The following is a 23,674-nucleotide window of genomic DNA, read 5'->3' as shown; positions in this document are numbered from 1 at the left end:
GGTACCCCAAACCCCGGAGCGACCCATAAAAAACCACTCGACTTCAGTCCCCGACGCACACAGTAACGCTCCGCGCGCGGCCATAGCGTGTGGTGAATGTTTCGAGGCAATAGACGGGTTTTTTTCCTTTCTCTCCGAGTTCCGGTGTGGCGGAAAAGGAAAACTGTCGACATCGATGAAGTAAGCGCGGCAACACGCACAGCGTCGAGACCACCCAAAACCAAGCAGCGGCGGCCCCTTCGGAACAGGCAATAGTGGAAAACCTCATTTCCGACTGCCATTCTTCATTATTCGGATATCTATATTTTCCATTTCACGATTTCGATCTCTGGTGGTGGCGAGTGGTGCGGGCGCCCTTTTTTTTGCTCTCTCGGGTGAGGTTGTGAATTGACACTGCTCACTGCGGTGTCTCGGCGGCAAATAAATCATAAAAACCCTCCCGCGGAGTGCACGTATGTTTAGGAGACTCGGCTACTTCTTCACAGCCGAGGGTTCCGCATATTGTATAGATTAAATTTTTTCAAACTGATACAGATGGCCAATCAACGGTTGCACGGGTTTTAGCATATTTTTGTACGATAGTTACAATGCTCCGAAACCCCTAGCGAGCAAGCTGAGCTTTAAGGCCAAGGACTCCTTAAAATTGGTTGTGAAAATCCAATTGGAAGTTGGTTTACGCAAAATGTTTTGTTCCAAAATTAATATTAGCTCACCTTTCTATTTTCTGTCTGATGCGTTTATATATATTTTCGGGCTTCTTTTAATTGAACGAATCATGATGATTGTTCGTCTTCATTAAAACCAAATTAGAGACACCAAAGGCAACGGGCCAACCAAAAACCTTGCAGATGTTGTTGCTGCGCGTAGAACAGATGAATGAATAATTATGTCCTAGCCGCGAGCTAAAGTACATCCCCTAATGCAAGAGCGAGCCACCGGAATGACTCACTGTTGGTTTTTTCTTCTAAATTATGCTGATTTTCCATTCACTTGCTACGGGCTGTGCGATCGAGAGCTCGGTGTCCTTCTGTGTGTGTTGTCAGACGTCAGATCAATCAAACGCTCTCGGCTGCCTCTGTCCGCTCAAAACTTTGAGCCATATTTTATTCTTTCTTTCCGCCCAAAAACCGGAACTGCGGCACAAGGCGATGTGTCAACCGATTTTCCGTGGAAAACATGGATTTTGATTCTCCGTAGAGGGTCGCTCGGGGCCCTGAGAGAGGGTGAGAGCAAGTTTTTCCGGCCAACTTTTCACCGCACTGCCGCAGAGAAAATTCGCAATCGTTGCGGTTGTCTTGCAGAACAACCCCCTCTCGCTGGCCGGGCCCTTTTTCCGACCCTTTTTCCCGACCCGACCGGTGATTATGATGAGCCAACCAAACAACAAATGAATGCGCCCGGGAGAGCCGCAAGCATTTTGTGCTGTCTGCTGCCGCTGCCCCTGCTACTGATAACTACCAACACCGCGCACTAGCCGCGGGGCAGGACGGCAGGACATCCAGCCTGCGGTTGGACCTTTCCGACCGCGCTGAAGGGTTCGGGTGGTTTTTTTTGTGCACATTAAAAAATAATAAAAGACGACCCACCCGAAACAGGAGGGTACAGGAGGTTTGGGTTGACATCAATCGGCTTGGATCAATACGACGACAAGCGCCAATCTACCGGACACGCCGGTGCCGTGTGCCGTGGACCGGTAGAAGAAGAAGGAAAAATGGCGGTTGAAAATCGCCACGAGCGAAAGGAAGACCCACCCGCCGCCTCGGACGATTCTCGGTGGGTGGGTCCGCATTTTCCGGCCCTTTCTCGATCAATTTACATCGGTCCGCGTGCGCCGGTTCCGGCGCCGGGTTGCCCCGCAGCGATTGAGTTCCGGAGTGGTCTCTGTCCGATGGTCCGCTGCTGCGGATGACACACACTCTGCCTCCGCTCTCCCCGTGGCGCGCTGATCTGTTCCTTCGTTTTGCGATTCATTTTCACGCCCACGGCAATCCGTCCGTTTGCCTGCGTTCAGGAACACCGCTCTGCATTCGGTTCGATTCGTTCGGGAAAATATGACCCAAAAAAAACGAGGAGTGTTCGTGAAGGGATGATGTGGCGTGCTACGGGGACGACCGCACGCAAATCTGCCCATCGCCGCCACTGCCGCCGATGATGAGTTGCTGATTTTGTTGAGTGAGTGTGAAAATTGGGGACCGCAAAAAAGTGGCGCAAATTGAAATGAAAGATAAAACATTCTACACTCAATCAGGACATCCGCTCTGTCATGTCATCGATATAAATCGTGGCAATGCAGAGGACGGCATGCGGCATGTCCATTTTGTGTCAAACAAATTGATGGGAAAATGCAACGAAAATGCTGAATAACCGTGGAAATGTTCAGATCACAGCGCGCTGATTGACGAACTAAGGGATGCTAAGCGACCGAGATCCCCACAAATCGGGCCCTTATCGGCAAGACCGTAAATTAGAAGCTTTTTATCACAACAACTGAGAACACGCTAACGAAGCAATCCCAAAGTAAATTTAGCTCCGCACAACCGGAGAGGTCCTACCCACTTACAGCAAAAAACGGTACCTCTAATAAAATCTGTAAATTACGAACCATCCCGGAACCGGTTGCCGTACAAAACCCGCACCATCCGAAAACGGATACGGCTGAGGCCGAGATACGAAATAAATTCGAAGTTCGAGGCAAAACTGTGTCCACAGAAATCAAGCCACCGGAACAATCGCTACGTTAACGCTTTTTTCGGCACGGCACACGGACCTCTAACGAACGTTGCTCTGTTGCTGCTGCTGTCCCTCCTCGGAAGGACTCCGGAAACCGGTCGAATGGTGCTCGTGTAAAAACTTCTGCCACCTGTCCACGCCGGATGCGGCCCGCAGTACCAACCGAAGCGGGAGGAAGCGGCACGGCTAGTTGTTTCCTGAACTGAACAACAATCCCCGCTCTTTTGTTTGCACTCATTAGACGAGATATCGTAGGAAAAGTTTCCCGTGCCGGGAGAAAAACCCGGAAACCCGGATGTTGCCGGTGGCAAAGCTAACCGATTGTGCGCTGCTGCCCGCCGCCATCGGCACGGGGACCCGTACCTGGGCCGGAGGATGAAGTCAGTCACTCCATGGTCTGGCCGGATGGAAACGTTTGTGGCATCGAGTTGTGTGCTAACGATTCCACAGGACACGGCCCAGGACACATCGATTTAAATGGCTCTTTTGGGAGTGGGCTCGATCATCGGGGGATCGGCTTGAATCGTAAATCATAAATGGTAATTAAATTTTGCCAATCATCAATAACGGCCGGCCCGGGTGGGGGTTGTTACGGCATTCCGGTAGTCCCAGTAGTTGGCAGTAATTTATTTATTTCTTCCACTACACGGCACGACACGGCACGGCTGGCTGGTTCACTCGGGGAAGGATATCGGGGCACACGCACATTGGCATCGGAATAAAAGGACGAGATATTCCGCTCACGCCCAAAAGGCCGGGTAAACAATTTGCAAAGCGATCTGGGACGCCCGGGCAATAGTAACGGGCAGCAGCAACATGCTGGCACCACATACATACGTCTGGCTGCTGCGCAGCGATTGAATGTTGATGGTCGGCTATCAGCATCATCGTCGTTTTCGTTCGGATCGCAAATAAATGTAGGTATTGAGTTGGCTTCGGAAGGATAAGTACTTTCGGTGGCTAAGCTCCCCTGTGTCTCCCTATCTCTCGTGTGTCTCACACGCTGGAGCCAGCGCAGCTTGGGCCACAGCTCATCAGCATGCACGGCAGACGCAGGCCGCAGAACGAAAGAAAAACCCCGTCACCATCGATCCCGTATCGATTTTCCGGTTGAAATTACAGACAAACAGACACACTAACCAGTAGACAAACAGTGCCCCTCGGGCCATTCACGGACGAAGGACGATTTGTCCAGAGCAATGTATAACACACACACACATACACACACGCCCGCGCCCCGAGTCAATCAATTTGAGCCCCACAAAAAGGACGAGAGTCCGTCCGAAATTCCATCACCCAAAAATCGGTTCACTTTGGCCGAGCCACCAAATGGCCGACGATCGACAGCATCAACCAGAGTCTCGTCGCAGTGGCGGGGCCGGAGTGTCGTGGTTGGTGCCGGGAGTTGTTGGGAGGTGCGAAAATTGGAAAATGAATGTGGTATCAGCTCGACGGACGAGACAAACCGAAAAACACGCCGAAAAGAGATCTCAATCATCAGCTCGTCGAGGCGGCAGACAACGGCAAAAAATGGTCGCAACGGATCGGCTGTAATTCGGAGCAAATCTTCAGATCGTCTCCGATTTGCTGGACCCTCCCCGCACCCGGGAGACCCGGGAGAGAAGTTAATGTCAGGCTATCACGCCAAGAACCCGGCAAATCGTCTCCCGCTGAGTGCGCAATCTTCCTCACTGACGACGCAGTTTGTTGCGTGAAAAACACGTTTCACACGCCACACGGTGGGCGATGAATGAAGTTACTCCCCCGAAAGGCAGCCCACACACACACACACACACACACACACACACACACACACTGGTCGCGCGATGCCAATAAACCCAGCGTGTGATGATGGGCAGCAAAACCCCGGATATCCTGGATCTGGACGCTCGACGCGCGCTCGAGAAGAACGAGAAAAGCGTGTTCCGAAAAAAGCAATATTCAATATCTTTTGCGTGGCCAAGTTGCTCCTGGCTAGCTAGGCTGTGGGACGTAGTGCCAGGGGGAAGAAGAACACGGTGGTAGGCATACCATTGGGCGCGCTTCCACCAAATAGCTGGTGCGGCGGTAGTCTATTATAGCATTCTGGTGGTGAAGTGTTGGGCCACCATCGCCACAAGGAACGTGAGTCCTGCCGAGCGCCCAGCAGGCCTCTCGGGATCCGTGGGAAACATCTTCCTTCCAGAGTAGGCAGCGCCGTGTAGGCCGGTTTGATAATGTTATCGATGTTGAGTCATTTATAAGCTCAAGTAATCAATAGAGATTCATGCGTCTGCCATTACGGGCGGTGCTCGGTGTGCTGAGGAGCTCGAATGGACGTCAAGGACATCAAAACCTTACTTACAGCTCAGTGCGCCCAGAGTTACGATCAAGTGCTGCTATATAAATAGACTATTCTTGATTCCTGAGCCCATCTGAGAGGTCAAACAAATAAACAGATCAGAAGGCTCTCGCTTGTGCACTGACTTCTGTTGAGGCAGCGAGTAACCAGACGACTGAGAGGACTTGGTCGTGTTTCACAATGCACTAGAGGTTGGCGTCAAAAAAATGACTGATTCTCTGAGCTAACGATTTGTGCTTAATCCCTCACCACAAGCCGACTGGATGCCATCGTTTGGCAGAAGAAGCGAACCAAAAAAATGGACCGGAAGGCTCGAGACGACAGTCAATTGACTCGCCAACACAGCGCAGCCATTCAAAAGTTAATCGTTTACAAAGCCCCATCTGCGCCAATTACAAGCTCACCGGGTGCGGTGGCGAGAACACACCCGGGACCATCGAATCAACAAGCCATCCACGGCATCCAACGTTTTTACCCCTCCGGAAAATATGTCTAATACGAGTGCGCCGGCCCGACCGGTGGCTTTTTTTGGGCCAGCGATCCTATTTAGGATCCCGGAAAGTCTCGTCCTCGTCGTGGTCCTGCTTCGGCGTCACAGCCCCGAATCGAAAGCGAATCGCGCGGTGCGCATCGATAAAGGATTTAAAGCTTTCCACGGGCCGCGCGGATGGAGGTAAAAAATTGGGCGGCACTGGGTATGTCAGAGCTCTCCAAAATCGGATACTCGGAGAACCGCGAACGGGAGAACATATTTCACCCGTTGATGGGTTTCACTCCCCAAGCGCCCCCCCAGCCCAAAACCTCTACAATGGCTTAAAATGCACTGAAGAGGAGTGTAGTGGGAAAAAAATGGCAGCGGCGGCGGGTGCGCACCGGTCCTTGTGACAGACCCCGTGCCCGTGGATGCTCGGGGCTGAAAAATAGTTCGTTCGGATTTTAAATCATCGTCCGCCGGGGAGCGTAGTTGTTGCGCTTCCTCTAAGCCGTCGCCTGTCGGTGTCTGTCGGGCGCCTTGCGGATGATTTTGACGACGCAGACATAGAGAGAGAAAAAGAGAGGGATAGAGAAAGAGAGAGTGCACAGCATAGATTTGCTTTTTGGATTAATGTTTTCGCTTGGCAACGATGGATTCCAGATTTCGGTGGTTCCAGGGTTCCATTTTCTACGCCATTTCGTTTCGGGGTGACACGACGATGTTTTACATGCTGGAACCCCTTTCCCGATCTCGGGTTTTTTCTCCTGTTGCCATCCCCGCCGTTTGATGCCACTTATCGCCTCGGTCCTGATCTAATCTCCTTCGGCTTTTATTGATGAAAAATGAGCAAACATCCTCTTCGGGGGGCTCGGCGGCTCGGTGTTTCCGCGGCGCGCGCGATAGCACTCTCCACGGGAGAGTCAATTTCCCTTTTGTGAAGTGAAAATACACACGACGGGGCATGGGGCGCCGAGAGGATGATGATATGTGGTGCCAGCCAAACTTTCGAGACAGTGTCGACAGTCTACTCTACGGCGCGAAGGACACGGATAATGTGGGCGTTTGCTGGTGGTGTTGGTGCTGCCGGTGGTACGGCCATGCCCCGCGTGCCAATCCGATGCACGGGCTGGTATTCAATTTTCTCCCCTACTACCGTGAACCGGGGCAACGTACCGGGATACCGGAATCCCGCGGATTTTGGGAGAAAGGCAGACTTTTCCAACACGCCCGTAGGCTTTGTATCGATTAACGGGCGGCCCTCTTTCGAAGCGGCCGCAGGCTGCGGGAATTTGCAGAAGGCATTAAATATGTTACCGACTTAAGGCAGGAAATCTGTTTGACTTTTCACTAGAGTCTGGCTTTAATGTTTTTGTGTGTGTGGCGTTGGGCTTTTGCACGGATTTTCCGACATCCCATGGACAACATTATTTGCGTTTGAAAAATTGTTATTTGTAGCCCGAACTCAGAATTTATGCGCTTCTGAGACAAAATGAAAAGCCTGCCGCTATGGTGTTTAAGACAAACGGCCTCAACCGGAAACATTGGCTGCGGATGAGTTGCTGTGGGCGATGACGCATAGCGGAATGGCCTGCGCTGTACAGCCGTCGTCGGTACAGCAACAAGAACATGGCCATGGCCGGCCCGCTCTGAAGAGGTCCCCATCATTAATCACAAATTCCCACCGGGCGTGTTTTAGAGGGCGAACCGGAACGGCCATAATTTGGCCAATTCCACAAGCGTATTCGATTTGGTGTGATGCGAAGTGAGCAATAAAATAATGTTGATTGGCTCCTAGCACCGTCGCACCCGGAGACGGTAATTTACTTCGGAGCCGGGCACCAAAATGATACACAACTGACGGCTGCACTTGACCACGGTGCACCGAGTGAGAAAGAGAATAATTTGCCCCATTACAGCTTCCGTTTCGCGAGCGCCCGATCACGCCTTTTCGTCACGCCCAGCCAACACAGAGTATCGCACTCGAAAAATGTACCCAAAACATGCTGGCACGTCCGGTAATTTAAATTTTTCCAGCTTCCCAACACCGCGCCATTTCCCGGTTCGGTGGTGGAAATTGAAGCCGCCGGAACCCTTCCGACCGACGACCGAGGCACCGAGAAGTTGTCGCCCTTCGCGCGTCGGCCAAAGAATGGCGAAGACGAAGACGGTCTTCCTGGCAGCGTGTCGCGCGGTCGCTCAGCGAAAACAATAACAATAATCATAAATCTAATTTATCGTCGCCATTTTCACGCTTTGCTACAACAATTTCCTTTTTCTTCGCCGTAGCCGGCGGAAAAATTTGGACACTACGCGTCGCCTTTCGCGCTCAACTCTTTTGGCTGCGAGCGACACTTTCCCGGTGCAGTCGAGGAGGATTCCGGTGGAGTGACCCGCTGTGTTGGCACGGTGGGGCACGTCTCTGCCGGCCGTTTCTTTCAGGAGATGAATTTTCCTTTATTTCATTATTTGCTTATTCAAGGATACACATCCACTACGGGACGTCGATTGTTTTATATTAAATTGCCAAAAGTTTTCTACCGTTCTTTACACTACGAATAATCAACGGGATGGGAAGGCTCAGCGAGGGGAATTTTTTGACTTACCCCACACAGCGTCATGCTGACGTTTTTCAGGTTCAGCTTAAACACGCGATCCCTGAAAACAAAAGAATAGAAAAACGGTTAGTGGGTAAAGAGATGAAAATTGCGCATACATTTTGAATGCCGCGAGTGATTAAGAGCGATCCCAAAGAGCGTAAAATAAAGCTTAAATTAAAACGCCATAATTGTTTATTAATATCAGCAAATAACCGTGTGTCGATGTGAGGGCCAACAGGAATATGGGTGCAACTTGCAGGTTTGGAAATCATCGAAAAAACCCCAAAAACGGGATAAAGTTTCCCATACATCGCATTGAAGAAGATGGCACTTTTTGCGGAACGCTTCATTCCACGGATCTGGTTCTGCTCCGGCTGATCCTGCCATCCACTTCGCTTCGCGTATTTTCACTAATATCCGGGGAACACCGCTTTTCCGGTTCCATCGCTCGTTCACGGTTCGCGAACGAAGTGCAGAGCCAAAAAAAAAAAAACGGAGTCACTTTGCTTTCTGACAGCCGCGGAGCGCAGTGCCTTTTTTTGCATCATATTTTTGGTGGCGATTTTTCACCATTTTTCTCTATCACCACAACTCCGCTAGCCGCGGCTTTCGACACACTTCAGTGGCGGGCTGGTCCGGAAGGTTAAGCGGAAAGTCATCGACGGTTCTCGGGCACGCCCGGAATGGGACGGGGAAAATTTTAATCAAATCACGATGAAAGTTTTCCCGACGAGAGCTGCGGATGCATCGACCGATCGGTGTGTTGCACTCGTTGGTCTTCCCTTTCACCCGTACGTACGAACGGCAAATAGAGGTGTCCTTGAACGCAGTCCAGGAAGTTTATTTTACGATGGGGTTCAAAGAAACAGCCACAAAGCTGGACGGCGGCACACATTTGAAAAGGTTGTTGAAATGTTGATTTGCGTCACATTCATCAACGAGGAGCGCGATGAGTGCACCATTTTAGTTTCTATCTAAAACATCACTTTTTACGAGCAATTAATCTGCGCATGCCGGAAAGGCATACAATTTAAGCGACTCCACACTAATGAGCAAATTGATTATCGGAACAACGCACACACCGCGATCGGCGGCGACTTTACGACCGCCAACAAGACAGCGTAACGAGGTCGCAAATAAAACTCGTGAATCCCTTCTTTTAGCTAACGCTGGGTCTACGCCAGTCGCTCGGTCGCCCTTAAATTGGCTAGCAAGTCGAGGGAAGTCCTGTTCGCCTCGAGCTTCCTGGGCCCGTGTGTCTGTGTGCAGCATGTTACATGGCTCCAGACGAACTTCTAAAACCAGACACGTACTTCAAGCAATCAATAGCTGACCACCGCCGGCCACCGGCGGCGTGTGTGTTGTGAGATGTGGCGAAGAAAGCACCGTCAAGACCAAACCAGAATAAAGAAATGTGCGCAATTAATGGCGGCAACTATTCGGCAGCCAGCCATGTCCGTGCGAGAAATTTGTGCTGGCCAAGCACCAGCGATCGATCGATCGGATTGGCCGCCCGCGTCCAGTCGGAGGAATTCAATTAAAAGCAACCACAAGTTAGTCCGCGGAGCTCCCGGCGCCGCGTGTTTACCGCTGCTTAGTCGCCAGCATGCGCCAGCGTCTCCGCTCGCTGACTATAAAGTTGTATTAAAATTTACGACCTGCTCTGCTCCAGACACCGAGCGTCGTAACACGACCGATCGCAGAAACGCCCGATGATTCGATAAGCCGATTGAAGGTTTCAGTTCGGCAAAAATGTTTCCGCTTAAAGTGCTCGGCTTAAACTCGGATGTGTCCATCCAGCGCAACGGGTCGGGTTCTTTTTTTTTTTGGCCACTTACCACCAGAACCAGCCAGACATTAATAACCAATGGATGTTATGGTTTACAGCAAATGGCAGAAGCTTGTCGATGGCTTCCCGTTGACCGGAGGCCGGTACGTTAATACATTTCGTAATCCTACCGCAGTGTAAGTGCCTCCTCCGGTCCAGTTGATCCAGCCACAGGCCGAGGCCGAGAGATGGATGGCCACGGGCCACTTGGCCTGGAGCCCAGGACCCGCTTCGCTCGCTGCCCATACGCACACTCCTGGGCCACCGGCCAATGGCCAACAGACGGACGGACCGACGGCCGGGGCCGTACATTAAATAATCACTTCATATAAATCTGTGGAAAGCCGACAACAAAATGGGCGAAATGCACATATATTTACAGATGCAAATGCATAAATATAAATTGAATTATGCGCTCTGCGCTCGCATTGTCCGCCCATGATGGGGACGAGTGCTCCGGACGATGGTGGATGGCGGTCGTCAGTCGTCCTGAGTGGCCGCACATCGAGTGGGTCCTCTGCGGGTCGTCCCGAGTCCATCCATTGTCGTGTCCCGGAGATCCGGTCGGTTTGCGATGGCTTTTGTTTTCGTTTACATTTAGCAGGAAATTGTAGAAATTACCATCCAGAGAGTCCAGAGTGTGGCGCACCTCTAGCGTCCCTACGCACTCCGCATCAGGCTCAGCCGCATGACTTGTTCAGGCACCGCGCGCGTCGAACTGTATGCTGCCACTGTTAAACACACAATTACATTGTTTCGCTTCAGCTCCCAGGAATGGGGCCCAAATATTTCAAACCTTCCAACCGTGCCTGTCTGTGGGCGTTCAGGGCTAAAATTAGAACCATTCTGAGGACGAGGAAGGATTTACACCGTTCCGGGCACCCGGCGCGGCCAATCGGATGCGATTTGTGCGTTTATGGACCTGCGCCGCGCCGACCCGGAAGGTGGTGTAAATTTGGGAACACATTTAATTCGCACATACTCCGTCATCCGGGTGGCCCACCTCGGGCTGGGGACCTCCCGGAGCAAGCCCGTGAACAACAGATTGTATCGATAATTCTTCGAACCCTGGCGGGCGGGCGGGCTGGCGGACGGGTTCGGGCGTGTGCCATCGTGATGGATGGTGTGGGCCACCGATCTGCTGGCTCTCTTCACAGCCTCCGCCTATAAATCACGATGGCATTACACGCGAGCGGACGCGCGCGCGCGCCATCCAAAGTGGTTTGCAATTCCGAACTTTCCGGCCCATTCATCACGCAGGACAGTGAGAGTAAGGATCGCGAGCTTGCGCGACTTGAAGATGCGGCCTTTCCCGGGAAGACTTTGAAGTTTTCCCCGCGGGGTGGTGGGCGCAATAAAAGTCGCCAAGTTGTCTCAGGCTCCTCGACTAGCTGTACTTCGCGCGTTCCGTGTGCCCGTGTGGCGGAGTGTTGAGAGCCTACCGGTCCAATAATTAATGATTGTCATGACCAGACAGAAAGGGGGCCTGATTTGTGCCTAGCTCATCTTCGAGAGCGCGGATTAAATATAACTCCCACTTGTCAATTGTCAATTATCGACGACAAGTAGCGTACCGCGTCCCGTCGGACGTAGTGTTCCGCTGGTGAACGTTATTAATTGCCGCCAGAAATCAGGGCCAGGCGACTGTTCTTTCCGTTTTTCTCAGGATGCGAGAGCGTTTCCGGTTGCGTTGCCTGGTGGCGTTACGGTTCGGAGTCCATCGATGACGTAAGCTGATTCCACCCTTCGGGCCTCGGGACTCTTCTTTTGGTCCGGTCCGGAATCGGTCGGACAGAAAATAACAAATCTTTACTTTCACTAAACGTCATACTCGTCGTGGCGCTTTTCACGACTCCCCGGCCCCGGTGGTGGTGAAATTTATTTTCCCTTCCCGAAAGTAGCGGAAAATTCAATTACACAACCCACCAAACGAGCGCTGGGACCGGGTTCAGCTTCGAGGGAAAGTTCGGCAAATATCAGGAATGGTGTGACGGAACACATGGTAAAAGTCGGCACGCGCGCCGTAAAAGTCGGCCCCGGTCCGGATGCAAGTAAAAGTCGAAGCATAAAATTTATTGAATTCCCCGCGCAGCAGCCAGCGCCACCGGTTCTTGTCTCCCCCCCTCACCTAAAGAAGGGTGGTCCACCCGAACGGAACACCGAAAATCTTCGCCCGTCCAGAGGACGACGTCGGTCGACGAATTGGCGAAATGATTTCTGATGCTAATCGAGTGGAAAACATATTTTAATTCACTCGCATCACCAACCGCTCGGAACGGAAGGACCGAAGGGGACACGCAGACCCCCCGGGCCCTCCCTCAGGCCACCACACATCAGGTTTATGGCGCAGGACCCCGTGGCATGTCTGGCGCAAACCATATCGGGGGCACCAAGACGGACGGCGATTTTACTTTCGATAAAAGCTGCTGCCCGCTTGTTGACTACCCTCTCGCCCGGGGCTCGCTCGGTTTGGCAATGTTTTCGGTGCTGGCCAACGGTGGCGGTGGCGGTGGGCCTCTGCTTTGACATTTTCATTTTGTACAACACCATTCACGCGAAACCTTTCGCCCGACTTCGACGCAGAACTCCGGTGGCAGTCGATTGCGAAAATCTGTGCTAAAATTGATCGTTCTCCGGATTTTCCCCGGCTAGGGAACTAGTTTTCCAATACGAAAAGGTGAAGAAAAGCATGAAAAAACAAGAAACCGACGTAACGTGCGTTTGGTGGCCTTCAGAGGCCTGTAAGTTATGTGTTTGTTGCTGTGTGCGGTTTGAACTAGTTTCTGAACAAACAGCAAATTTAATAAAGAGTGTACGTACACCGTCATTGGCGATTGCGAACGTGAACGTGATTCCTCATTTATCATACCGTGATTGAGGGAGTGCAAGTAGCAAGCCCTCAAAGAGGTCCACACGTGTCGAGGACCTGTATAATTGTTTGTGTGTTTGAAATGTGTATCAAAATTATTCCGTCCGATTTCGAAAGCGATTTTCTGAACAGCAGCCTGAACAGATTGTATTGATTCACGGAATCGATCCCTATTTTGGGCATAGGATTCACGCTAAGGAATGCGATCGGCCATTCACCTTGCGGCGCTCGGGGGAAAATCATAGCAAAACCCCGAAAAACCAAGACGTAATTACAGCCAAACCCGCCCGAAATTCTTCGAACCACCCGCCAGACAAAGGTCGGTTTTATTTAGCCAGCGGGGCCACAATTCGCCAACTGGTTCGCCGAGCAAACACTGGCGCTTCTGCTGTTGCTGCTTAAGAAATGGGTGGCGTTCCGTGGCCCGACGGTGGGCTTTATGAATTATTTATCGAAATATTGCTACGCGAACTACGTGAGCTTTCCATCCGTTTGCTAATTCTACTCGAGACGGGGCAGTGTTCTCGGTCTGCGGTGTCCGGACCTGAAACAACCGGCCCGGCACCAAGGGACATAATCGTCCGCCCCTTTGAAGCCTCTCTTTGTGTGTGCGGTCTGTGTAATTTACCGAACCTCTACCGGCATCGCGGTGGGCTATCTATTTGCAGAATTTATAAAATATTTATTAGCTGTAATAAGTATTTTATCCCTCTTCCTGCCGGGCAGATTTCGCTGCTTACTTTCCACGCCGCTGGGCGAAATGACGGAAGGCTGAGTCGTAATCGATCACGGCCCTTTCCGCTAGCTTGCGGCGATTTCCCGTTCTGGCGAATGGAATTAAGCACCGAGTCTATTTCAAGGACCTTTGTTTAAGCGTCCGGTTGCGTCAAGGGCACTCATTCATGCAGCTTCATGTATGGTGTTGTGCCTTTCGGCGATACAAAGAAGTACTTTTCCTTGGAATTATAATTAAAAGGATTGCAAGGACTTGCGTAAAACAATGAACCTGCTTCCTGTTGGTCTTGTACGACGATTTGAGAGTGCAATCATGAAACGAATACCTTAACTAATCCTTGAATCCGAGAGCTCTTCAGGGGACGACACATTCCAAACTGCTATCGGGCCCGAAGAAGTTGCGTTTGAAAGTCCATGGAAAACGGTTTATCACTAATTATTGGCTCAATGCGTCCTTCAGGAGCTAGCATTGGCCATTCTTCTTTTGTTATGTTGTTTTTATCCTATTTAATGCTTAGTAACTGTTGGAAAACGGGCATTTTATGTGAAGGCCGTGATCCGTGTAAAGCATTGCTTTTGAATCCCGACGACGCCTATCCCGGCCAACAGGCCAACAAGTGCCTTACATATAGTGTGCATTATTCATTGGCCGGTCACAACGCAAACGCGAGAAAATTGCTTAATTAAAAATTTAATCAAATTACAAACCCACTCCACTGCACTTGGATGCGACCCGAGTGCGTCGAATGCAAATGATGAACGGTGGATTGCATCTGGCGGACCGTTTTTTTTTTCTTTCGTTCAAACGTTCGAGTTCACAGCAGTTAAGCGAAGACAGATCAGTAGAATGCATCTGTAGTTTGAGGATGTAAGAATTAGTCGCACGGTGCGAACACCCGGCAGTCATTGGCCGGTGAACCCGTGAAAGATGCTTGTTGGTTCTTCATTGGCCGCTGGAAGGCAGCACACAAACAACAATCGCAAATCGATGAATAAATAATCCTTCTCAATAATTAACCCGCGCGTTCTCCGTTCGCTCCGTTCGCCTCCAGTGGACTCCCGTTCGTGTGGTGGTGTAAAGCAATTTATGCTTGCGCAAAGCGCAAGCATCCTACCATCACGCCGCCACGGTAGGGGTCTCCGTCGCAGTAAGGCTTTCTGTCGCTTACAGGAAGGATGCGATATTTATGCCGCCAGAACGCGGCACTTCCTGCCGACGGGCCAACACAATGTGCACTTTTCCAGTGCGCCAATTAGAGTGGAGCATTGGTGCCAATCGACAGGGAAACTCAATAGCGCAATTATAATTTTATGGTTTGATTAAGGTGGTTTCGGGCGATTATTGAATGTTGGTGCCACCACCGGCGTTGCTGATTATTGCACACACACACACACACACACGTACGGTTGGTTGGCTGGGGCACGGTGATCCCGGCCCGCCGCAAGCAAGGTGCCGAACCGGAAAACCGATTGGCTTCCTAGATGAACATTGCACACACCAGCGGCAGCGTGTTGTGTTCGTTGCGCTCGTTGTTTGGACGTATCCGAATGCCGCTAATCCCTGTGTTGACGCAACGACCCGGGACAAAGCTGGGTGTTCTGTCCACAATCCGAAGCTGTTCGGGTGGAAAACTATCCAGAACCGATTTCCCGACCGATCCGGGACATAAAAAAGGATTGCCCGAATAGGCGCACACAAAAACCTAATTTAAAAATTACAATACATCAAAATCCCACTCTTTTTTCTCTCTCTCTACCATCAGCAATCTATCTTCGCTCTGTTTGGCAGCAAAAATTACTAAATGTACCCGTCCCCCACCCGGCGCGGCCGGCGCATAAAATGCGACTTTTATGTTCGCAAAATTGACAAATGTTATGTTGCGCCGGGGGTTTTATCACCGAAATCTTTTCCAGCTTTCGTCCAGGAAAAAACCATCTGCCCGCCCTGGCGGATGGTGGGGAATGATAAAAATGACAATCGGAAAAACAACGGGCTCCCACCAAGACGCCCCGGAAATGCAAACACAACGGGCGAAAAGGATAATAAATTATTTGTTTACTATAGAAAGATCGCCCCCATTTCGGGGGCTGTTGGACTTTCATTTTCTAACGACCGTTCGAAGGGACCCGGGGTGATCCATTCTATGCGATACTTCCGGCACACCAGTTGGGACAAAAACGGGGGATAAACTTCTTCCCGATTGTTCTTCTTGAGATTCTTCGATCCAAACACCGGCTCCAGGGGGGCCACCATCAGGGTTATTTATTACATCGCGTGTGTGTGCGTGCGCTCGATGCGCATCCTGTCCTGGGCTGCGTTCGGGCACTTTACCACCGGGTTGAAGAAGGTTTCAAAAGTGACGTTCCTGGAGCGAGCTAATGGAAGAGTAAACTCGATTACGGACACTCCACGTAGTGCCAGAGAGGCCGTGACGTTCTGGTCTTAAGATTTTGTCCCACCATAAGATGGGGGACAAACTAATTGATTAACGATTATTTGAGGTTAGTGTCGGAGAGCGACCCGGTTGCGAGAGAGAGAGAGAGAGAGGAGAGTGTACCACCACAATTAAGCGATGGCAGTTGGGAAATTGACAGAGCGCCTGTGGCGGCACAAGCCCGACATCCGGACAGGCTGACAGGCTGAGCAGAGCTCCAATGATCACATCGGAAGTAAAAGGATTCCTCTCGAAAGCGTAACCCGGGTGATGGCGTCGCGGTACGGTTCCCAGTAGTGCCGCCCTGTAGTATCCCTGGCTATTTATTTGAAGCATGTCTTATTAGGCGCTTACCTTTGGCCTCACTCAACCGCAGCCGAGGGTGAATATCCCATCCCGTTTTGCGGGGGGTCTTAATCCGAAACCTCCGCCATGTGTGTGTGCAAATACTCGCCTGCCCGGGAGGAGCTTGTTTTAACGGCCCTTCGACCGTATTCAACAGCTGCCGAGAGACAGGTGAGTGTGGAAGCGCAAATAATTGCGTTTATGAATCTCCAAGGGGTCATATATTTCGGTATCCCTTCAGACCCGCCTGGTCGGTGGGGCGCTCGTGGGCGACCCCGCAGTGTAGGCGCTCGGATGAGACTGCCATTTATTTTTTCTTTCGCTCCACCATCCCCGACTGTCCACAGGAACCCTTTTTTCTGCCCGGGAGTGTATCACGCTCGGTACCGGGCCCGGCCTGGCCTGGCCCTACGCCCGGTAGGTACTCGCATCCCGGGATGGAACCCAAGAAGATTGCCCACAACGAAGGTTAATTTTTCATGGTTCGCTTCGGTGAGCAAATAACCGCCCACCGTGCCATGCAGACACACCATCTCGTTAGGTCGTGTCTCTGGTGCGCCGCTCGCCGGTGCAGAAGCTCCGTACGTGTTACGTGTTACGCTAAATCGATGTTTAACCTGACAAAATATGCTGCAAACTACTGTGCGGTCCGGTCCGGGGCTTTACTGCTGGTGGAAAACCCGGAACCGGACCGCCGTCCGGTGTGATGATCGCACACCACGGCGCGCCGGTCGTTAGTTGATATTTTATTCAGCTCGACCTATTTGTTTCCCGTATTTTATTCCAACTCACCGGCCACAAACACGGAAGTGAAGAAAATTGAAACGATTCCCCAGCGTATTACAACTCTCTCGTCGTGGGGCGGACGAGCGCGAGCCTTTTCCACGAGTATCCGAGATCCTATTTTCAGAGCCGCTTTGTATTATCCTTCCTTCAAGGATGGGTGTCATGGTTGGCTTTAGTATTTTGCCCCAAAAAACAGTGAGAACTCAACAACTTCAACTGTTAAAACTGCTCGACAAATCATCCCCCAAATTAATGATTGAGAGCAAACATTAGCCGACAAAGAAGCCACTGGCAATTGCTATTACAACACCTGCTTCTGGACAACACAGGATTGACAAATTAAAATAAATTTGCAGCCTTTCCATGGGTAACCTAATGGGCAACCGTGTCGTGTCCGCGAAATGTCCTTTAAAAGGCCGCCCCTGAAAAGTGATGGAAAATGAATGGCCCACCTGGCTTCCAACGGCGGACCTTCCGCGCGCCTTTGGCACCGTGTGACCCTACGTCTAGTGGCGACCGGCCACTAGGCGGGATCAGAAGCCGTCTTTCATATTTAACAACATCGTGGCCAGGCGGGGTGTTTTTTTTTTTTTGGTCGGTTCCCAGGACGCGACATGAATATCCTCTTCAGTTTGACTGCTTTTATCCAATTTACGCGAGAACCCACGCGAGCGGGCCGCGAACCCCCCCACCCCATTGGGAGTAGTGGCTGGCCGCGGACCGGGCGTGCGAAAAAAAAACAACACTCGGAACCAAGAAACGGTGGACGATCTCTCCAGGGCGGCGTGTTGGTGGAAGAATTTGTCATAAATTTCAATTAAAATTTTTCGTCCCCTCCTTGAGGGATTTCCGGTGCGCTTTTTCCGCGTTGGTAGCGTTGTCGGGTTTTCTTTTGCTTTGCCGCAGAAAACTCCATTTGTCTTCCGGACGTCATCTTCACCTTTCGGCAAGTGGAGCAGTGGGGGTGTGGGGCACAGACCAAGCACCGGATAAGAACGAACGGCAGGACGAACGGTGCCCGTGAAATAGGGCAAAAATGGGTGGAAACTTTTCATTCCGAAATGGATCAGCGAGTACTGATTCGTTAAGACAAATTAGTCGAAGTCGAATGGCTGCGGCGGCGGCGGCGGAGGCGGTGTACCGCAGTGTGGCGGCGCTAAGTAAATGCCGCGCTCTCCTAAATGCGACACTTTCGCGATTCGGGGGCGCGCTCATTACTTTTGCACTCTTGGTCGGCCGGCCAGCTGGACTGTCAAAACGGACAGCTTTTATTTAAATTTATTGCGCGAGGTCTGTAGGGAACCGGCAGCGCGGACAACTACGGCGAGTCGGACTCCCGGAGGACACGTGTTGGACCCTCAACCGGGCTGGTCAATATTTAATTCTCACGGTTTGCGTAAGTGAAAACTCCAAACATTTGTTTGCTCGAGAAGCGGGAAAAACCCGAAGGACAAAACAGATGAATAATCCAATTGACTAACAATTCAATGACGTTTCTATTTGTTGCAGACATTTGGCCCATACCTAAGGGATTCGGTTTCGTCCTTTTTTTCCTTTTGGCCAACGCCCCAGCGGAAAAGCGAAACAACAAAATGGGTGTTTGTGTCATAAAACGCACGCACCGCCCGATGCTTTTATGTTTGGATGCTGGAAAAAATGTATCATGCACCAGGGAATTGACCCCCGGGAAGGATGCGGAAGCGTTGCCGGTTGCCGGCTCGGTGATGGGGCAAAGGGCGAGAAATGGAAGTAGATAAATGCGACCCTGAAGATTTGGTAATACATAAATAAATCAAATACGCAATCAGGAAGTGAAGCGTAACGTTTGCAGGCTCCGTTTAGGAAGGAAAAGTTGACTAACTTCGTACGTTGGGCACGTCCCGGAGAAAAGGGGCTTTAAATCTTTTTACGGTAAAATTGATTTGGAAAACAATCAAATGTGAACGTCACATTAAAAATGTGGGATGGCTGCAAATAAAGCGAAAGAAACAACAGACTAAATAGCTTCAACACTTCTATGGGTAAATTTGAAGGCAAAACGAAGAAAAAACGGCGGCCCACAGTTCCATACATTGGACCGAACTCACGGCCAGCGACAGAAGAAAATGTAATCGTTTTTCTGCGTAATTGAGTTTTCAAGAATCGTAAAATGTCCGATCCCTGCACAACCGCTGCAAAACGGGTCCTAATTGGGCCCTCCCTTCCTGGCACTGACCCTTCGGGTTTCCCAAAGAACAAACACTCTCTCGCACACGCACACACTTTATGGGGTCGTGACAATCACAGAAATTACAGCGCAATGGAACCCGATCTTAATTTGAAACGTACAGCTGCTGCCCTTGGCAATGCGTTCTCAGCGCTCAAGAAAAGGGGCCTTACACCTTTACCTTCGCCAGAAAACACCCCGTAGTGGACTGCTCGCCGCTAATTCCATCATAAGCCAAAGCAAAATGGAACGGGGCGCACTCGAAGCACCTCCCTATGCCGTTTCCTTCCGGTCTCCGGGCCCAGGCCACGACGACGACGACCGGAGTTCCAACGGTTTCCACCGATCACGGCGGACACAATTTATTTATTGTTTTGACGTGTATAATCCAATTTGAAGCAAATTTTAATTGAATCCTCTTCACTGGCCACACGGGATAAGAGGGGGCTCTGAAGAGGGCGAATGGGAATGCCGATGGACGCCAGAAGGGCCTCTCAGAGAAAAGGTCAGCCCGAGTGCTTTCCGAGTCATGGTACCGTCGACCACTAGCGGGTCCGTACAATAGTAGTAGCGAGGGATTCATTTCAAGGCTCTGTCCCGCACAACCTGACTTTATGGGTACGTGGAACAGGATTTATGGCTCAACTTTAGCTATTTAGCAATTTCCAGGTTTCACTACACCGTGCCACCGGTTCCCATATTTACACCCCGAAAGCGTGCTTTACGATACAAAATCACACACACACACAGAGCACGGCAGCAACAGCAGCGGCGGCATCGGAAAGTTTTAATTACTTCGTCGCCCGGACACACTTGAGACCGGAATTAAACAATGCTAGCCAGTGGAGCTGAAGAAGCTGTCCGCCGAGATCGGCGGTCCGCTAGAGCCCCGGACCCGGCTGCAAGGACCCAAGGAGAACATACCAAGGTTCATTCGGGGACTAGATTAACAGGCAGGACATTATTTGCTGAGAAGGTTGTATTTGCATCATAAAGCAACTTCCTTCGATCGATAATATGATCGTTACGGTACTCGTATCCGAACGTCACTCGTACCCACCCCGCCGGAATATCGTCCATCATCACACCGTGCGCTGCTATTGTTACTGTTCCGATCATCGCTACTAATGGAGTAACACGGCACAGTCAGCGTAAGGACGCGCCTCAAAAGTCAGCCATGCGGAAATACTCCATCACTTACTTTTCCTATCGGCCAACCTTTTTCCTTTTCAATTCAGCACGGGAGCACGGGACCTGAATAGGGGCCACACGGTGAATAGGGAAATGCGAACAAATGGACCAAACTTTTTGGGACTCGAAAGTGACGATGTGTGAAGATGGAATTGATAAAATCTACTCTCAATTATGAGCGACGTGGCAGCTGGCGTGAGCGGATGCGGCCTACCACTGCTGCCTCGTGCCCGGTTCCTGAGCCTCAAAAGAAGAATATTGAAAATCATCAAATTAGCATAAATCGAATTAGCGAAGCCCGGGGCTTGGTCCATCGATCACGAAACTCGGGGCTCAATCTTTGGGCTTCGATTTTCTGGTCAGACTCCCTTCTTTCACTTCCGGGCAGAGGATCTAAAGCAAACGATTCCAGTTCGGTGCCCGCAAAAACCTCTCAACGAATCGAGGAAATCCCCGGGCCCGTGACCTTTGACAGGGAGGGCGCTAAATGATGAAACCAGTTTTAAAAAGAGCGAACACAAAACGAAAAACCCACCCAACAGCAGACTCCGGGCCGGGGCCGAAACGAAACAACGCTCCCAACACGCCCTAACGCAATTACGAGCACAATGTCCGAAATCGTTAGGAGCCAAATAAAACCATCAGGCGGCGCAGGGCGCGCGCATCTGAAGCCGACCATATCTTCCCGCTGAAGTTGAGGAAAAGATTGAGTGCTATTGATAACAGACCCGGGGTCGTCGTCGGCGGCGTGTGCGACAGACGAGTCCTGCTGTGTAAATCCTGTGCTTTACTACAATCGCCCTTCCCGAGATCATTTAATCCGTTTAAGGACTCTTTGTCGCCCCGCCCCGCTCGGGTGACGGCTTTTTTCCTGTCTCGCTTTGCGCTCGTCTGTTGCTGCACATTGTTTTGGATTTTCGGGGTTTCGGGGCGCAAACGGCCAGTGATTATTGCCAAATGCGATTTGATTCTCACATCCGGCAGGAACTATCTCTCTCGGCGGCGGCGGCGCTCTCGTTTTGGCACCCTTCCTCCATCAGGGCGTTTTTCGGAGATCCTTATCGAGCCCTTAGGCTGTCAAACAGCATTAAGGTGACGCGCGGCGGCGGGCAGTGATAACTGCTTTTTTTCTGGATGCTGTTGCTTTTTGTGACACAATAAGAGCCAACACATCCGGACCTAGAGATTTACTACTTCGGCAATCAAAATCATCAAAAAGAAATAATCACAGCTTCACGAGGATTATGATTTTATTTTTCGTTTTCTTAACTGCCCTGTTCTGTGGGCCCGGCCCGACAGAAAGGCCGTCAGGAAGTAATTAACGATCCCGTTCTTTAACACACGCGTGGCCAAAAGATTTCCGAATGGTGTGCTTTAGAGACAGGAAACAGTCGACTTTAATAAAGGCCCAGCGCGGCGCGGGACGGGAATCATTGTGATTGGGAGCCACCGAAAGCAAGCTATCTCCTGGCTGGCAACAATGTCGTCCTGGAGAAAGTGAATAGATTTTCATTAAATACCGTTTTTGTGCGACCCGAAACCACATCTCTCCGGCCACCGTCGTAAGGAGGATGCCGGCAAACTGGCAACTGGCATCCGGTTTGGCAACCGACGTCTAGCGCGACGTTCCGAAGATAGCGTCCTCCGTTTGGCAGAAAGGAAAATCAACATTGTCTGCAGTAAAACAAACGTTCATTTCCGGACGCCACCGGAGCGAGAGCAGGTGCGCAGAGCGCCACGATCTGTACCTGTCGTTCAAACGTTTAAATGTCCTGCCATTCCTTACAGTGGTGGTGGCCCCGGAAGAGGTGGCGTTCGAGTATGGAAAGAAAACCGGAAAAACCGATCCACAAATGGTCCACCATCCTTTAAGACGATAGAACTCCACCGACGGCCGGCCACAGGCTGGAAGGAGCAGACGCGGAAAACCGATTTGTATTCATTAGTGCAGCCTGTGCTTCACAGGTTTGAGGAGCAAGAAGATTAAGGGAAATTTGCTTGCAATATTTACACACTGCCCAACGAAATGGATAATGGACTCGGGCAGAGCCGGGCGCCTTCTCTCTCACACGTGGTGTGAACTAGGAGCGTGTGTCCGTTTTCACACGCATGTCCTGCGCCACAGATCCGCCACGACGTCACCGTTGAGTTTGATGATGTGCGTTCGATTTCCACTTCAAAACTCCAACAAGGGGTGCCGTTTTCACATGGAATGTTCCACAAATTTACTTTTGTACACTCTTTCTTGAGTTATCCTTACTCTACGCGTTTAATCTCAGAGTGTGCGGTCCTGGGTGCCGATGTTTTATGGTAACGACATGAAATTTACAGCCCGCTCCTACGTCGGCACGCCTTGGCGCTGTGCCTTTATCAACGGTGCCAACCGACGCGAGGATCCATCTTCGAAGGATTCACCAACCCCAAAGGGACTTCTTCTTAGCCACCGAAGCGGAGTTTTAATTCATCGCACCGTGAAACCCTTTCCGGTATCCGATACCGACCGTACGCATTCACGCCCGAGGCAGCCAACCATTACGCGGAGGAAAATTCGAGCCATCCTTTCCCGGGGGCCCCGAGGCGTTCCGTTATCACCTTATTTCGTGCGCGCACATCCACCTCGGAGAGCCACCATTAACTAGGTGACACACAGCCTCGCCATTTGTTGCTGGCTGGTAGCAGCTTTTTCCTGCGTCGCTGTTCCGCGCGGCCGCTCTCTGCCCGGCCGGCCGGGGGGTTCATATTTTATACCGCCCATTTTCCTGCTTACCGGAATGGTTTACGTGCGGGCGTTTTGTTATCAAATCGATTCCTTCTTCTCCGGTTTACCGGTGCGTTTGACGGGAAAAGCAGCCCTGCAGCAGCGGTCACCCTTTTTTCCCAGTGGGCCCAACGGAAATGATTGAACGGCCGCCACAAAAAGGATCAAGGGTTAACCTCGAAGAGTGTTGTGTTATTGCTACGCCCGGCTGAACAATATGTTGATTAAAAGGGTGACTTTGTAGGCCCGGCCTACGGATCGGACATAGCCGATAGGCTGTGCACTTCAAAAGAAGGGAGAGTCCCATTATCGATCGGAAAGTGAAATCTAATGAATCGCTATGATCTGTGAGCGGTTCCGGTGCACATCGTGCAACTC

At 51.1% G+C, this 23,674-nt stretch overlaps 1 protein-coding gene across 1 annotated transcript in view; it reads right to left on the bottom strand.

The window, feature by feature from the left end:
• Positions 1 to 23,674, bottom strand: part of LOC128279148 (semaphorin-2A-like) — a 158,881-nt gene that overhangs the window by 61,110 nt on the left and 74,097 nt on the right. The window contains exon 3 of the mRNA XM_053017866.1: positions 8,150 to 8,201. Coding sequence (XP_052873826.1) covers positions 8,150 to 8,201 — 52 coding nt within the window. The remainder of the gene's footprint in view (positions 1 to 8,149; positions 8,202 to 23,674) is intronic.

The sequence above is a fragment of the Anopheles cruzii genome, chromosome 2 (assembly GCF_943734635.1).
Source record: "Anopheles cruzii chromosome 2, idAnoCruzAS_RS32_06, whole genome shotgun sequence".
NCBI classification, from domain to species: domain Eukaryota; kingdom Metazoa; phylum Arthropoda; class Insecta; order Diptera; family Culicidae; genus Anopheles; species Anopheles cruzii.
This window is presented reverse-complemented; position numbering and strand designations above follow the sequence as displayed.